The following is a 17,630-nucleotide window of genomic DNA, read 5'->3' on the forward strand; positions in this document are numbered from 1 at the left end:
TTTCTAATTTTATTGATTTGTGTCCTCTCCCTTTTATTCTTGATGAGTCTGGCTAAGGGTTTATCAATTTTTATCTTCTCAAAGAATAAGCTTTTAGTGCTATTGATCTTTCCTATTGATTTCTTCATTTCTGTTTCATTTATTTCTGCTCTGATCTTTATGATTTCTTTCCTTCTACTGACTTTGGGTTTTCTTTGTTCTTCTTTCTCTAGTTGTTTTAAGTGTAGGGTTAGATTGTTTACTTGAGATTTTTCTTATTTCTTGAGGTGAGATTGAATTGCTATAAACTTCCCTCATAGAACTGCTTTTGCTGTGTCCCATAGGTTTTGGGTCATCGTATTTTCATTATCATTTGTTTCTATATATTTTTAAATTTCTTCTTTGATTTCTTCAGTGATCTCTTGGTTATTTAGTAGTGCACTGTTTAGCCTCCATGTATTTGTGTTTTTTACAGTTTTTTTCCCCTGTAATGGATTTCTAATCTCATAGCATTGTGGTCAGAAAAGATGCTGGATACAATTTCAATTTCCTTAAATTTTCTGGGGCTTGATTTGTGACCAAGATGTGATCTATCCTGGAGAATGTTCCATGTGCACTTGAGAAGAAAATGTGTTCTGCCACTTTTGGGTGTAATGGTCTATAAATATCAATTAAATCTATGTGGTCTATTGTGTCATTTAAAGCTTGTGTTTCCTTATTTATTTTCTGTTTGGGTGACCTGTCCATTGGTGTAAGTGGGATGTTAAAAGTCCCCTACTATTATTGTGTTACTGTTGATTTCTCCTTTCATGGTTGTTAGCATTTGCCTTATTTATTGAGGTGCTCCTATGTTGGGTGCATAAACATTTATAATTGTTATATCTTTTTCTTGGATTGATCCTTTGATCATTATGTAGTGTCCCTCCTTATCTCTTGTAACAGTCTTTATTTTAGAGTCTGTTCTATCTGATATGAGTATTGCTACTCCAGCTTTCTTCTGATTTCCATTTGCATGGAAATACTTTTTCCATCCCTTCACTTTCAGTCTGTATGTGTCCCTAGGTCCGAAGTGGGTGTCTTGTAGGCAGCATATATATGGGTCTTGTTTTTGTATCCATTCAGTCAGTCTGTATCTTTTGGTTGTAGCATTTAATCCATTTACATTCAAGGTTATTATCGATATGTATGTTCCTATTACCATTTTCTTAATTGTTTCGGGTTTGTTTGTGTTTTCAGGGGGTTTGTTTTTGTGGGTCTTTTACTTCTCTTGTGTTTCCCACCTAGAGAAGTTTCTTTAGCATTTGTTGTAAAGTTGGTTTGATGGTGCTGAATTCTCTTAGCTTTTGCTTGTGTGAAAAGCTTTTGACTTCTCCATCAAATCTGAATGAGATCTTTGCTGGGTAGAGTAATCTTGGTTGTAGGTTTTTCTCTTTCATCACTTTAAGTGTATCCTGCCACTCCCTTCTGTCTTGCAGAGTTTCCGCTGAAAACTCAGCTGATAACCTTATGGGGATTCCTTTGTATGTTATATTTTGTTTTTCCCTTGCTTCTTTTAATATTTTTTCTTTGAATTTAATTTTTGTTAGTTTGATTAATATGTGTCTTGGTGTATTTTTCCTAGGGTTTATCCTGAATGGGACTCTCTGTGCTTGCTGGACTTGGGTGACTATTTCGTTTACTACGTTAGGGGAGTTTTTGACTATAATCTCTTCAAATATTTTCTCAGTCCTTTTCTTTTTCTCTTCTTCTTCTGGGACCCCTACATTCAAATGTTGGTGCGTTTAGTGTTGTCCCAGAGTTCTCTGAGATTATCTTCAATTCTTTTCTTTCTTTTTTCTTTATTCTGCTCCTCAGCAGATATTTCCAACATTTTGTCTTCCAGCTCACTTATTGGTTCTTCTGCTTCAGTTATTCTGTTATTGATTCCTTCTAGTGTATTTTTCATTTTAGTTATTGTGTTGTTCATCTCTATTTGTTCTTTAGTTATTCTAGATCTTTGTTAAACATTTCTTGTATTTTGTCAATCCGTGCCTCCATTCTATTTCTGAGATTGTGATTCTTTTTTTTTTAATTAAAAATAATTTTTTAACATCTTAATTGGAATATAATTGCTTTACAATGGTGTGTTAGTTTCTGCTTTATAGCAAAGTGAATCGGCTATACATATACATATATCCCCATATCTCCTCCCTCTTGCATCTCCCTCCCACCTTCCCTATCCCACCCCTCTAGGTGGTCACAGAGCACTGAGCTGATCTCCCTGAGCTATGCAGCTGCCTCCCACTAGCTATCTGTGTTACATCTGGTAGTATATATAAGTCCATGTGACTCTCTCACTTCGTCCCAGCTTACCCTTCCCCCTCTGTGTGTCCTCAAGTCTATTCTCTATGTCTGCGTCTTTATTCCTCTCCTGCCCCTAGGTTCTTCAGAACCATTCTTTTTGTTTTGTTTTGTTTTTATATTACATGTATATGTGTAAGCATATGGTATTTTTTTTTCTCTTTCCGACCCACTCAACTCTGTATGACGGTCTCTAGGTCCATCCACCTCACTACAAATAACTCAATTTCATTTCTTTTTGTGGCTGAGTAATGTTCCATTGTATACATATGCCACATCCTCTCCATGCATTCATCTGTCAGTGGACACCCAGGCCGCTTCCATGTTCTGGATATTGCAAATAGAGCTTCAGTGAACATGGTGGTACATGACTCTTTCCGAACTATAGTTTTCTCAGGGTATATGCCCAGTAGTGGGATTGCTGGGTCATATGGTAGTTCTATTTTTAGATTTTTAAGGAACCTCCATACTGATCTCCATAGTGGCTGTATCAATTTACATTCCCACCAACAGTGCAGGAGGGTTCCCTTTTCTCCACACTCTTTCCAGCATTTATTCTTTCTAGATTTTTTGATGATGGCCATTCTGACTGGTGTGAGGTGATACCTCATTGTAGTTTTGATTTGCATTTCTCTAATGATTAGTGATGTTGAGCATCCTTTCATGTGTTTGTTGGCAATCTGTATATCTTCTTTGGAGAAATGTCTATTTATGTCTCTTGCCCATATTTGGATTAGGTTGTTTGTTTTCGTGATATTGAGCTGCATGAGCTGCTTGTAAATTTGGAGATTAATTCTTTGTCAGCTCCTTCATTTGCAGATATTTTCTCCCATTCTGAGAGTTGTCTTTTCATCTTGTTTATGGTTTCCTTTGCTGTGCAAAGCTTTGAAGTTTCATTAGGTCTCATTTGTTTTTGTATTTATTTCCATTTCTCTAGGAGGTGGGTCAAAAAGATCTTGCTGTGATTTATGTCATAGAGTGTTCTGCCTATGTTTTCCTCTAAGAGTTTGATAGTGTCTGGCCTTACATTTAGGTCTTTAATCCATTTTGCATTTATTTTTGTGTATGGTGTTAGGGAGTGTTCTAATTTCATTCTTTTACAAGTAGCTGTCCAGTTTTCCCAGCACCACTTATTGAAGAGGCTGTCTATTTTCCATTGTATATTCTTGCCTCTTTTATCAAAAATAATGTGACCGTATGTGCATGGGTTTATCTCTGGGCTTTCTATCCTGTTCCATTGATCTATATTTCTGTTTTTGTGCCAGTTCCATACTGTCTTGATTACTATAGCTTTGTAGTATAGTCTGATGTCTGGGAGCCTGTTTCCTCCAGCTCCGTTTTTCTTTCTCAAGATTGCCTTGTCTATTCGGGGTCTTTTGTGTTTCCATACAAATTATGAAAGTTTTTGTTCTAGTTCTGTGAAAAATGCCATTGGTAGTTTGATAGGGATTGCATTGAATCTGTAGATTGCTTTGCGTAGTGTAGTCATTTTCAGAATGTTGGTTTTTCCAATGCAAGGACATGGTATATCTCTCCATCTGTTTGTATCTTCTTTAATTCCTTTCTTCAGTGTCTTATAGTTTCCTGCATACAGGTCTTTTGTCTCCTTAGGTAGGTTTATTCCTAGGTATTTTATTCTTTTTGTTGCAGTGGTAAATGGGAGTGTTTCCTTAATTTTTCGTTCAGATTTTTCATTATTAGTGTGTAGGAATGCAAGAGATTTCTGTGCATTAATTTTCTATCCTGCTACTTTACCAAATTCATTGATTAACTCTAGTAGTTTTCTGGTAGCATCTTTAGTATTCCCTATGTATAGTATCATGTCATCTGCAAACAATGACGGCTTTACTTCTTTTCCAATTTGGTTTCCTTTTATTTGTTTTTCTTCTCTGATGGCTGTGGCTAAAACTTCCAAAACTATGTTGAGTAATAGTGTTGAGAGTGGACAACCTTGTGTGTGATTCATCTTTACTGTTTTTTCTCTGAATTGTTTTTCAAGTAGATTGCCTATTTCCTCTTCATTTATTTGGTCTTATAGGTTTTTACCTTGCTCCTTCATCTGTCACATATTTTTTGGCCATCTCTTTTTTTTTTTTTTTTGAGTCGTATTGTGTTTTTGTCTTACTGGTTCTTTGGCCTGAGGCTTCCAACATTGGAGTTTTTAGGCTTTTGGGTAGAGCTGGGTCTTGGTGCTGAGATGAGGACCTCTGTGAGACCTCACTGTGATGAATATTCCCTGGGGTCTGAGGTTTTCTGTTAGTCCAGTGGTTTGGACTTGGAGCTCCCACCACAGGAGCTTGGGCTCGACCCCCCCTGCTTGTGAACCAATATCCCGCAAGTCACGTGGGGTGGCAAAAAAAAGAAAAGAGAGAGATAACAATAACCAAGTTAAAAAAATTAGACTAGGAAACTAACAGATATATTAGAAAGTATATAAAAATAAAAATATAGATGAATCAACAACCAGAATGTTCAACAGTACCACAACAGTAAAAAAGAGGAGGCAAGAGAAAAAAAAAGGGGCAGGTGGGGAAGGCCTTGGCTCTGGAGGGCGGGACCTAAGCAAGGGCAAGTTTTGGGCAGTGGGCAGGGCCTATGCTTAGGACCCACAGGGCTGGAAAAGGCCCTGTGGGCTGTGGGAGGTGGGGCATAGGTTCAACGGAACAGAAGGGGCCCAGGTATGCTCCCCGCCTTCTGAGACCAGAGGGTCTGGTTCCTCTGGTTGCAGAGGGGCCTTCCCACCTGCCTCTCCTTTTATCCCCTTGGCCTCCTTCCTATGCCCACAGGACCAATGCGGCCATGGGGAGTGGGTGCCTTTGGAGGGCAGGGGACCGGCTTGGGAGCTCAGCAGTCTCCCCATGCCCAAGTCAGTGGGGCAAATGCCCTCAGCTCTTCCTCCACTCCTCCCTGAGGGCCCCTCCCATGTGCCTTTCCTGATCTCCCCAGCCTCAGGGGCGCTGATCCTGTCTGGCCTCCACTTTTCCTCCCCCCTCAGTCCCCCCATGTCCTACCAGTTCACTTGGGGGTTCCTCTCATCTCCTTGGGTGTTAGGATCTTCCACCAGCGGCCAGCAGGGAACCTAATTATGGGGAGATGGTAACTTGGCATCTTCCCACACTGCCATCTTGACTCCACCCTGCCCTCTTAGTTTTAAATATTACTATGTGCTTGTTATGTGTTATGTACAGAGCTAGGTGCTGGGATAGTGAACAAGCTAGGCAGATAGTCTTTGCTTTTTATGGAGCTTACATCCCAGTGGGGCACAGAGAATTTAAAGAGGCAATTATGGTACAATATAGTAAGCGCTATAATAGGGTAAGTACAAGGAGTACATAGGGCAGGCACTTAACTCAGATTGGGGATGTCATGATGACTTATCACAGGAAATAATACTCAGACTGAGATCAAAAAGCTGAGCTGGATTTAGTCAGGGGAAGGGGTAGAGAAGAAAAGTGCTTTAGGCACGAGGGAACAACATGTTCAGAAGTGTTTATAGGTGGAAAAGAATGCAGTATATTGGAGGAACAAAAGTTGTATGGCAACAAAAGTTGAATGGTAGAGAGGAAAGGGGCATAGGGAAGGATTATGCTAGATCTGTAGGCAAGGATGTGCTTCTTACTCAAGGATTTGTAGGCTGGATCCTAAAAGCATTTGGGTGCCATTTTAGGATTTTAAGCAAAGTAGTGACATAAACCACATTTGCATTTTATTTATTCAACAATGTACTAGATATCTAGTATGTGCCAGGCCATATGCTAGACACTGGAAATACAATCACTGGTGAATAAGGAAGACACTGCTCCTGACTAACCACCAGGCAAATTGGCAAATAGGTTGAAAATAGTGTGGAAGCAGGGGAGACTGCTTATGAATCTGTCAGATGAATGCAGGCGACAAATGTTGGTTGCCTAAAACAGTGTCAGTGGGGTGGAGAAGATGAGTGGCATTTATGGGGATTTAGGGAGATAGGAAGAGGGAGGAGTCAAGAGTGATATGCAAGGTTCTGCATTGTTCCTATCTACGGACCCTCATCTCTTTGTATTACTAAATGTAAAATACGTGAGGACAGAGATTTTATTTTATTTTGTTTTATTCTTTTTTATTCTATTCTATTTCATTTTTTTTTATTGTTTTGGCTGCGCGATGTGGCATATGAGATCTTCCCCGACGAGGGATTGAACTCGTGCTCCCTCCATTGGGAGCATGGAGTCTTAATCACTGTACCTCCAGGGAAGTCCCAAGGACAGAGATTTTAACATGTTTTGTTAACTGCTGTATCTCTATTACCTTGAACTTAGTAGGTTCTCATTAACTATTTACAATTGAATAAACATCTAACTTTATTTTGTTTTAATATGAATGATTTGGGGTTGTCACTTCTTACCTTTTTTTATGGATAAATTTCTTTGAGCATTAAATAACCCTTAAGATCATCAGTAAGTGCTCTCAAGTTTCAATCCTAAATTTCTAAGTTTTATTGTTTATAAATAATTACCATTAAAATGGAAGAATTTTTAAGAGTTATATTTAATTATAAATCACATGTCTCTTTACAAATGATGTAGTGAGTGGTATAAAATATATAGCTTTTAAACTATCTTGCATATAAGAAGAAATACTGAGGTATCTAGAGATTATCAATTATTTTTTTCACTTGTGAGTGGGGAAAGGTGATTTGTTTAGGTACATGGAATGCAGATTTTAGTAGAAAAAAACAATTAGCCAGAAATAATCAGTTAGTGAAACTGTCTGGTGTCCCCCTTTGGATGTCCCCCTTTGGATGAGGAATTTCTTGAGAATTCAGTGTATGGTTCTTGATTGTTAGAACATGGTTGCTTTGCTGTAGGTACAAGTTATATGATTAATTTCAATGGGAGCTATATGTTGTTGTGAAAGAGATTGAAAAGTCTAACTAAATGTTAAATTGTTGTGTTCTTCTATTGCCTTCTCTATGATTTTATATCACTCTGTGACTCAGTCATTACATTTCAACCCTCCTGGCTTTTTCTGATTTTTAAACATTCCATATTTTCCCACCTCAGAGTCTTGAGCTTGCTGTCCTTTTACTTGGAATGTTCTTCCCCCAGATCTTTGAATGGTTGGCTCCTTTTCACTCATGTCTTGGTTCAAATATTAGCTTTTCTAGACACCTTCCCTGCCCTTCCAAATCACTTTTGACTCTATCTTGCTCTTGTTTTCTCATGGCACTTATTAGTATTTTATATTATTCTATTGATTTATTTATTTGTTTGTTTTTATAAATATTGACTCTTTCTTCACTAGAATACTAGGTACATAAGAACAAGAGATAACTGTCTTAATCCTACCACATACTTAGTACTTAGAATGGCTCAAATATTTGTTGAATAAATAAATCGGTTTCTTAATAAAAAAAATACATTTTGAATATAAAATGTAATTTACATAGAAAACATAATTTTCAAGACATTAAATTTTTTAAATTTTATTAAATTTGTGAATTAATGTATTTAATATATTAATACTAAAACATGGCTATTACAAAAGATAGCATTTTTACTATCATTTCAATCCTATGGAAAAGGAAATTGGGAGGAATGAGAAAAGTTGATATATTACTAAGTTAATGGACTTTTTTAGACTTCAGACTTAAAAAAAATTTCTCTAAGTGTTATAGTACTTACATACTAAAATTAACAGTTGTGAAAATTTTCATATGAGCACTTACAGAGCTAAATAATTTTAAAATTACCTAAATTTATGAATTCACTTTAACTTTTAACAAGTCATTAAATTGTTAATTTAAAACTACTATACTCGTAGGATAAGAATTAAAGTTTTATTAGGTTGTACCTTGTGTAAGCACATAGAACTGCTAACAAATATCTATTTCATGTATATCATGGACTACAGAGGTAAGTAATTTCTAACCAGGCGAACTGATTAATTATTAAGAGTAATGTATATACTTTTCAATTCTTAGCATAAGGGAAAATTGTATCAAATACAAAACTCTGACTTCTTTGCCCCCTATATATGCTTTTGTGGTGCTTTTGTAGTTTTTCTTGCCTGCCTTCTGGTTGTGAACCTTTTGAGGGCAGGGGCCTGTTTACCTTTATATAACCAGTACATGGCAGTGGGCTCTCAGGTCTATGGTTGTTGAGTGAATAAATAAAAACATGCATTCTTTGTTTAAAAAAAAAAAAAGAGTAATGTATAATACTCAGCTTCCTCTTTTTGTCCCCAGGTTTCCTTTACCCAGTCACCCTGCTGCACCTCCTGAACATCTTAAAGAACCTTTGGTATACATGAGGAAAGCACAGGTTGGCTACTGTTCATTTTAATTTTATTTTTCCATACCAAGTTATATAATGCAGAGTGAAAGATCCTTATTAATATTAGGACTGTATTTATTACATGAAAGACTGGGTAAAGACCACTAAAGTGAGGTGAATAGTATTTGCATACTCTTTATTTTCAGTAACCAAGGATTGCACTTACTTAGCTATAGTAATCTTGAAAATGTTGAGTAGAAGAAAAAAAAATCCTATACTATACTGGCCTAAAATTGAAAATATCATAAAAGTAAATATTATGAAACAATTTGTTCCTAATGTTGTGTGATATTAAAAGAATGAAACGGGAATGAACTAACTCACTCTTCCCTTAAAATTTTAGCTTTTGACACCAGTGTTACTGATACTATATTTGAAACATTTGTTTTCACAACAGGTTATACATACTAATTGTATTCTGTTACAGAACCCAAATGAACCTTGTATCTAAAATGCACTGAAAACAACTAAAAGTCACTTTACACTTTAAAAGTGTAAAATAAAATAACTTTAACAGAAAAACTGTAAAAAGCTGTTAAACTAGAAACTTAATAAGTTCTGTCACATGCCCCTACTTCTTTAGCTGGCCTTTGCCTTGGCCCTGTGTGGTCTGCCTGCCAGTGAAGTGGCACTATTCATGAGCCTTCCTCACAGTGCTGGGGACTCCCTAACTAACACTGCTGAGGCATTTAATGGACCTCATAAGTCAACCTTCTTTCTCCATCATAGTCTCAGAAATTATTATGAAAATTTTCAGATACACCCCAAAGAACTCCAGTGAACCCGTCACCCAGCTTCAACAGTTATCATAGTAGTCCAGCTGCTCCTGAAAAGTGTTCTGCTTGCTTTGAGTTTCCATGCTCCACAGCAGTAGATGTTAGGCAGGTTTTTCTTTTTCTGCTTTTATATTCATTTAAAAAAACCTCAAAATTAGAGGGTGAAAGGAAGCAATATAAACAAAAAGCATGGAGATATTTGAGGAAATATGTAATATGTTTCTATCTGTAGGTGGTACTTTAGGGCTAGCAATCAGACAGTATTTAATATCGAAGTGTCATAAATCATAATCATCATGTGATACATGTGTGAAATAATTGGTCTTTTGTTGTAAAGATATAACTCAAGAAAATAAAACTAAATGCTTGGGTCTAAGTATTTTTTGGCAAAATTTGAAAATTTCTGAAAGTTTTAGAGAAAGTATCAGTTTTAGCATAAGTATAAAAAACAAAAGTTGGTTTCCTATTAAGACTGAAGAGATACAGAGATAAATAACAGGTCTGTTCTTAAAGCCTACTGCTAGTTGCTGAGACTATATATGAATGGTAAATATATGTATTGTGTATATGTATGGTACTCCTCTCTTTCCTCTCCAGGCTTACCTGCTAGATCCAGAGTTGGCACGCTACAGCCCATGGGCCAGATCTGCCCTGCCACCTGTTTTTGTATGGGTAGCAAGCTAGGAATTTTATTATTATTATTTTTTTTTTTATTTATATTTTTTTTTGCGGTACGCGGGCCTCTCACTGTTGTGGCCTCTCCCATTGCGGAGCACAAGCTCCGGACGCGCAGGCTCAGTGGCCGTGGCTCACGGGCCTAGCTGCTCTGTGGCATGTGGGATCTTCCCAGACCGGGGCACGAACCCGTGTCCCCTGCATCGGCAGGCGGGCTCTCAACCACTGTGCCACCAGGGAAGCCCTATTTTTTTTTTAACATTTTCAACTGGTTGAAAAATCAAAAGAAGAAGAATATTTTGTGACCCATGAAACTTATAGGAATTAATAAAATATGTTTTATTGGAAAATAGTCATGCTCCTTTATTTACATATTGGCTATGTCTGCTTCTGAGCTACTATGTCAGGGTTAAATAGTTGCTTTAGAGAAGTTATGACCTGGAAAGCTTAAATTTTGTACTATCTGCCTTTTTATAGAAAGTTTGCAGATTCCTGCACAAAATTAGTCCCTTTAAGAGCAGGGACTGTGCTTTTAATCCTTAGCATCTAAGCAGAGTGCCTAGCCCACAGAACACTCTCAGTAAATGTTTGATGAAATACAGTTGACTCTTGAACAATGTGGGTTTGAACTGCATGAATCCACTTATATGTGGATTTTTTTCAATGCTAAATACTACAGTACTACACTAACCTGGGCTGGTTGAATTTGCAGATTCAGAACCACAGGAATGGAGGGCCAAATTTTAAGTTATACTCGAATTTTCCACTGTGTGGAGTGTTGGCATCCCTAACCTCTGAGATGTTCAAGGGTCAAATGTAATTGATTCTTTTTTGTTTCTTTGTTTGTTTGAAATTCAAGAATTTTTTATTATTTATCAAAATAAGGGAAGTGACATTTTTACAGTCTTTTTATGTGGGTCTCTAAATCTGCAAGACTGAAGATTTTTTTTGTTGTAGTAATTTTTTTAACATCTTTATTGGAGTATAGTTGCTTTACAATGGTGTGTTAGTTTCTGCTGTATAACAAAGTGAATCAGCTATACATATACATTTATCCCCATATCTCCTCCCTCTTGCGTCTCCCTCCCACGGTCCCTATCCCACCCCTCTGGGTGGTCACAAATCACTGAGCTGATCTCCCTGTGCTATGTGGCTGCTTCCCACTAGCTATCTATTTTACATTTGGTAGTGTATATGTGTCAGTGCTACTCTTTCACTTTGTCCCAGCTCACCCTTCCCTCTCCCCATGTCCTTAGGTCCACTCTCTACGTCTACCTCTTTATTCCTGTCCTGCCCCTAGGTCTTCAGAACATTTTTTTTTTTTAGATTCCATATATATGTGTTAGCATACGGTATTTGTTTTTCTCTTTCTGACTTACTTCACTCTGTATGAAAGACTCTAGGTCCATCCACCTCACTACACATAACTCAATTTCATTTCTTTTTATGGCTGACTAATATTCCATTGTATACATTTGCCACATCCTCTCAATCCATTCATCTGTCGATGGACACAAAGGCTGCTTCCATGTCCTGGCTATTGTAAATAGAGCTGCAGTGAACATTGTGGTACATGACTCTTTCCGAACTATGGTTTTCTCAGGGTATATGCCCAATAGTGGGATTGCTGGGTCATATGGTAGTTCTATTTTTAGTTTTTTAAGGAACCTCCATACTGTTCTCCATAGTGGCTGTATCAATTTACATTCCCACCAACAGTGCAAGAGGGTTCCCTTTTCTCCACACCCTCTCCAGCATTTATTGTTTATAGATTTTTTGATGATGGCCATTCTGACCGTTATGAGGTGATACCTCATTGTGTTTTTGATTTGCATTTCTCTAATGATTAGTGATGTTGAGCAGTCTTTCATGTGTTTGTTGGCAATCTGGATATCTTCTTTGGAGAAATGTCTGTTTAGGTCTTCTGCCCATTTTTGGACTGGGTTGTTTGTTTTTTGATATTGAGCTGCATGAGCTGCTTGTATATTGTGGAAATTAATCCTTTGTCAGTTGCTTCATTTGCAAATATTTTCTTCTACTCTGAGGATTGTGTTTTCATCTTGTTTATAGCTTCCTTTGCTGTGCAAGAGCTTTTAAGTTTCATTAGGTCCCATTTGGTTATTTTTGTTTTTATTTCCATTTCTCTAGGAGGTGGGTCAAAAAGGATCTTGCTGTGATTTATATCATAGAGTGTTATGCCTATGTTTTCCTCTAAGAGTTTGATAGTGTCTGGCCTTACATTTAGGTCTTTAATCCATTTTGCATTTATTTTTGTATACGGTGTTAGGGAGTGTTCTAATTTCATTCTTTCATATGTAGCTGTCAGTTTTCCCAGCACCACTTATTGAAGAGGCTGTCTTTTCTCCATTGTATAGTCTCGCCTCCTGTATCAAAGATAGGGTTACCATATGTGCGTGGGTTTATCTCTGGGCTTTTTATCCTGTTCCATTGATCTATATTTCTGTTTTTGTGCCAGTACCATACTGTCTTGATTACTATAGCTTTGTAGTATAGTCTGATGTCAGGGAGCCTGATTCCTCCCGCTCTGTTTTTCTTTCTCAAGATTGCTTTGGCTATTCGGGGTCTTTGTGTTTCCATACAAATTGTGAAATTTTTTGTTCTAGTTCTGTGAAAAATGCCATTGGTGGTTTGACAGGGATTTGATTGAATCTGTAGATTGCTTTGGGTAGTAGAGTCATTTTCACAATGTTGATTCTTCCAATCCAAGAACATGGTATATCTCTCCATCTGTATCATTTTTAATTTCTTTCAACAGGGTCTTATAGTTTTCTGCATACAGGTCTTTTGTCTCCTTAAGTAGGTTTATTCCTAGGTATTTTATTCTTTTTGTTGCAATGGTAAATGGGAGTGTTTCCTTAATTTCTCTTTCAGATTTTTCATTAGTGTATAGGAATGCAAGAGATTTCTGTGCATTAATTTTGTTTCCCGCTACTTTACCACGTTCATTGAGTAGCTCTGGTAATTTTCTGGTAGCATCTTTAGGAATCTCTATGTATAGTTTCATGTCATCTGCAAACAGTGACAGCTTTACTTCTTCTTTTCTGATTTGGATTCATTTTATTTCTTTTTGTTCTCTGATTGCTGTGCCTAAAACTTCCAAAACTATGTTGAATAAAAGCAGTGAGAGTGCAACCTTGTCTTGTTCCTGACCTTAGAGGAAATGGTTTCAGTTTTTCACCATTGAGGACAATGTTGGCTGTGGGTTTGTCATATATGGCCTTTATTATTTTGAGATAGTTCCCTCTATTCCTACTTTCTGTAAAGTTTTTATGATAAATGGGTGTTGAATTTGTTGAAAGGTTTTTCTGCATCTATTGAGATTATCATATGTTTTTTATCCTTCAATTTGTTAATATGGTGTATCACATTGATTGATTTGCGTATATTGAAGAATCCTTGCATTCCTAGGATAAACCCCACTCATCGTGTTGTATGATCCTTTTAATGTGCTGTTGGATTCTGTTTCCTAGCTTTTTGTTGAGGTTTTTTGCATCTATGTTCATCAGTGATATTGGCCTGTAGTTTTCTTTTTTTGTGACATCTTTATCTGGTTTTGGTATCAGGGTGATTGTGGCCTCATAGAATGAGTTTGGGAGTGTCCTTCCCTCTGCTATATGTTGGAATACTTTGAGAAGGATAGGTGTTAGTTCTTCTCTAAATGTATAATAGAATTTGCCTGTGAAGCCATCTGGTCCTTGGCTTTTGTTCTTGGAAGATTTTTAATCATAGTTTCAATTTCAGTGCTTGTGATTGGTCTGTTTATATTTTCTAATTCTTCCTGGTTCAGTCTTGGAAAATTGTACCTTTCCAAGAATTTGTCCATTTCCTTGTGGTTGTCCATTTTATTGGCATATGGTTGCTTGTAGTAATCTCTCATGATCCTTTGTATTTCTGCAGTGTCAGTTGTTACTTCTCCTTTTTCATTTCTAATTCTATTGATTTGTGTCTTCTCCCTTTTTTTCTTGATGAGTCTGGCTAATGGTTTATCATTTTGTTTATCTTCTCAAAGAACCAGTTTTTAGTTTTATTGATCTTTGCTATTGTTTCCTTCATTTCATTTTCATTGATTTCTAATCTGATCTTTATGATTTCTTTCCTTCTGCTAACTTTGGGGTTTTCTTGTTTTTCTTTTTCTAATTGCTTTAGGTGTACATTTAGGTTGTTGATTTGAGATGTTTCTTGTTTTTTGAGGTAGGATTATATTGCTATAAGCATCCCTCTTAGAACTGCTTTTGCTGCATCCCACTGGTTTTGCGTTGTTGTGTTTTCACTATCATTTGTTTCTAGGTATTTTTTGATTTCCTCTTTCATTTCTTCAGTGTTCTCTTGGTTATTTAGTAGCATATTGTTTAGCCTCCATGTGTTTGTATTTTTTACTGTTTTTTTGCCTGTAACTGATATCTAGTCTCATAGAGCTGTGTTTGGAAAAGTTACTTGATACGATTTCAATTTTCTTAAATTTACCAAGGCTTGATTTGTGACCCAAGATATGATATATCCTGGGGAATCTTCCATGAGCACTTGAGAAGAATGTGTATTCTGTTGTTTTTGGATGGAATGTCCTATAAATATCAGTTAAGTCCATCTTGTTTAATGTGTAATGTAAAGCTTGTTTTTCCTTACTTATTTTCATTTTGGATGATCTGCCCATTGGTGAAAGTGAGGTGTGAAAGTCCCTTACTATGATTGTGTTACTGTTGATTTCCCCTTTTATGGCTGTTAGCATTTGCCTTATGTACTGAGGTGCTCCTGTGTTGGGTGCATAAATATTTACAATTGTTATATCTTCTTCTTGGATTGATCCCTTGATCATTATGTAGTGTCCTTCTTGGTCTCTTGTCATAGTCTTTATTTTAAAGTCTATTTTGTTTGATATGAGAATTGCTACTCCAGCTTTCTCTTGATTTCCTTTTGTGTGGAATATCTTTTTCCATCCCCTCACTTTTAGTCTGTATGTGTCCCTAGGTCTGTAGTGGGTCTCTTGTAGACAGCATATATGCGGGCCATGTTTTTGTATCCATTCAGCCAGCCTATGCCTTTTGGTTGGAGCATTTAATCCATTTACATTTAAGGTATTATCGATATATATGTTCCTATTACCATTTTCTCAATTGTTTTGGGTTTGTTTTTGTAGGTCATTTCCTTCTCTTGTGTTTCCTGCCCAGAGAAGTTCCTTTAGGATTTGTTGTAATTCTGGGTTGGTAGTGCTGAATTCTCTTTTCCTTGTCTGTAAAGGTTTTAATTTCTCTGTTGAATCTGAATGAGATCCTTGCTTCATAGAGTAATCTTGGTTGTAGATTTTCCCTTTCATCACTTTAAGTATGTCCTGCCACACCCTTCTGGCTTGCAGAGTTTCTCCTGAAAAGTTAGCTGTTAACCTTATGGGGATTCCCTTGTATGTTATTTGTTGTTTTTCCCTTGCTGCTTTTAATATTTTTTCTTTGTATTTAATTTTTGATAGTTTGATTAATATGTGTCTTGGCATGTTTCTCCTTGGATTTATCCTGTATGGGATGCTATGCGCTTCCTGGACTTTATTGACTAATTCCTTTACTATGGTAGGGAAATTTTCAACTATAATCTCTTCAAATATTTTCTTAGACCCTTTCTTTTACTCTTCTTCTTCTGGGACCCCTATAATTTGAATGTTGGTGCATTTAATATTGTCCCAGAAGTCTCTGAGACTGTCCTCAATTCTTTTCATTTTTTTTTTCTTTATTCTGCTTTGTGGTAGTTAGTTCCACAATTTTATTTTCCAGGTCACTTATCTGTTCTTCTGCCCCAGTTATTCAGCTATTGATTCCTCCTAGAGAATTTTTATTTTCATTTATTTTTTTGTTCGTCATCATTTGTTTGCTCTTTAGTTTTTCTAGTTCCGTGTTAAACGTTTCTTGTTTTTCTCTGTTCGATTTCCAAGATTTTGGATCATCTTTACTATCATTACTCTGAATTCTTTTTCAGGTAGACTGCCTATTTCCTCTTCATTTGTTTGGTCTTGGGGTTTTTTCCCTGCTCCTTCATCTGCTGCATATTTCTCTGTCTTCTCATTTTGTTTAACATACTGTGTTTGGGGTCTCCTTTTTTCAGGGTGCAGATTTGTAATCCCATTGTTTTTGGTGTCTGCCCGCAGTGGGTGAGGTTGGTTCAGTGGGTTGTGTAGGCTTCCTGGTGGAGGGGACTGGTGCCTATGTTATGGTGAGTAGGGGTTTATCTTGTCTTTCTGGTGGGCAGGACCACATCCAGTGGTGTGTTTTGGGGTGTCTGTGAACTTAGTATGATTTTAGGCAGCCTCTCTTCTAATGGGTGAGGTTGTGTTCCTGTCTTGCTAGTTGTTTGGCATGGCGCATCCAGCACTGGAACTTGCTGGCCGTTGGGTGGAGCTGGGTCTTAATGTTGAGACTGAGATCTCTGGGAGAGCTCTCACTGATTGATATTACATGGGGCCAGGAGGTCTCTGGTGGTCCAATGTCCTGAACTTGTCTCTCCCATCTCAGAGGCTCAGGCCTGATATGGCCTGGAGCACCAAGACCCTGTCAGCCATACAGCTCAGAAGAAAAGGGAGAAAAAAAAGAAAGAAAAATAAAGTTAAAAAAATAAATAAGTAAAATTATTAAAATAAATAATAATAATAATAATTTAAAAAAAGAGTAACCAAACCAATAAACAAATCTACCAATGATAACAAGCGCTAAAAACTAAACTAAGATAAACATAAAAATCAGAAACAAGTCAGTCGCAGACATCAAACCCCAAGTCTGCAGTTGCTCCCAAAGTCCTCCGCCTCCATTTTGGGATGTTGTCTATTCAGGCATTCCACAGATTCAGAGTACCTCAAGTTGACTGTTGGGATTTAATCTGCTGCTGCTGAGGCTGCATGGAGAAATTTCCCTTTTTCTTCTTTGTTCACACAACTTCTGGGGTTCAGCTTTGGTTTTGGCCCCATGTCTGTGTGTGGGTCGCCCTCAGGCATCTGTTCCTGCCCAGACAGGACAGGGTTAAAACAGCAGCTGATTAGGGGGCTCTTGCTCATTCAGGCCTTTTGGGAGGTCTGAGGTCTTCTGCCAGTGTTCAGTAGGTGTTCTGTAGGAGATGTTCCACATGTAGATGTATTTTTGATATATTTGTGCGGAGGAAGGTGATCATCTTACTCCTCCGCCATCTTGAATGTCCCTCACTACTAACTTTTATAACTACCAGCTTTCAATCTGTCTTTCTTCTTATGTGCCTTCAATACTATTAACTTTAACCTCAAGCGGATGAACCCTTATAATGTGTCTCACTGCCTTCTAACAGACCTTCAGTGATTGCCAATTGCTAACAAATGAAGTTTCTACTCCACAGCCCACCATTTAAGAGTTTTTACTATCTGTCCCCAGCTGCTCCTTCCACTTTATCAGTCTCTGCTGTCTTATAACTGCCATTTGTGCCATTCCAAGTGAATCAGTTTGCCTTTCCTCTTGCATCTTCAGCACTTACTTTGTTTTCCTGTCATGGAAAGCCCTCTGCCTGCTTTACATTATGTAAA

The 17,630-nt window shown here is 37.3% G+C and overlaps 1 protein-coding gene across 3 annotated transcripts in view; it reads left to right on the forward strand.

The window, feature by feature from the left end:
- TBC1D19 (TBC1 domain family member 19) overlaps nucleotides 1–17,630 on the forward strand; it is a 167,469-nt gene that overhangs the window by 48,448 nt on the left and 101,391 nt on the right. For all 3 annotated transcript variants that reach the window (XM_082632706.1, XM_082632707.1, XM_082632708.1), the window contains one exon: nucleotides 8,546–8,621. In XM_082632706.1, the coding sequence (XP_082488832.1) occupies nucleotides 8,546–8,621 (76 nt within the window). The remainder of the gene's footprint in view (nucleotides 1–8,545; nucleotides 8,622–17,630) is intronic.

The sequence above is a fragment of the Mesoplodon mirus genome (assembly GCF_964341445.2).
Source record: "Mesoplodon mirus genome assembly, chromosome: 2".
NCBI classification, from domain to species: Eukaryota; Metazoa; Chordata; class Mammalia; order Artiodactyla; family Ziphiidae; genus Mesoplodon; species Mesoplodon mirus.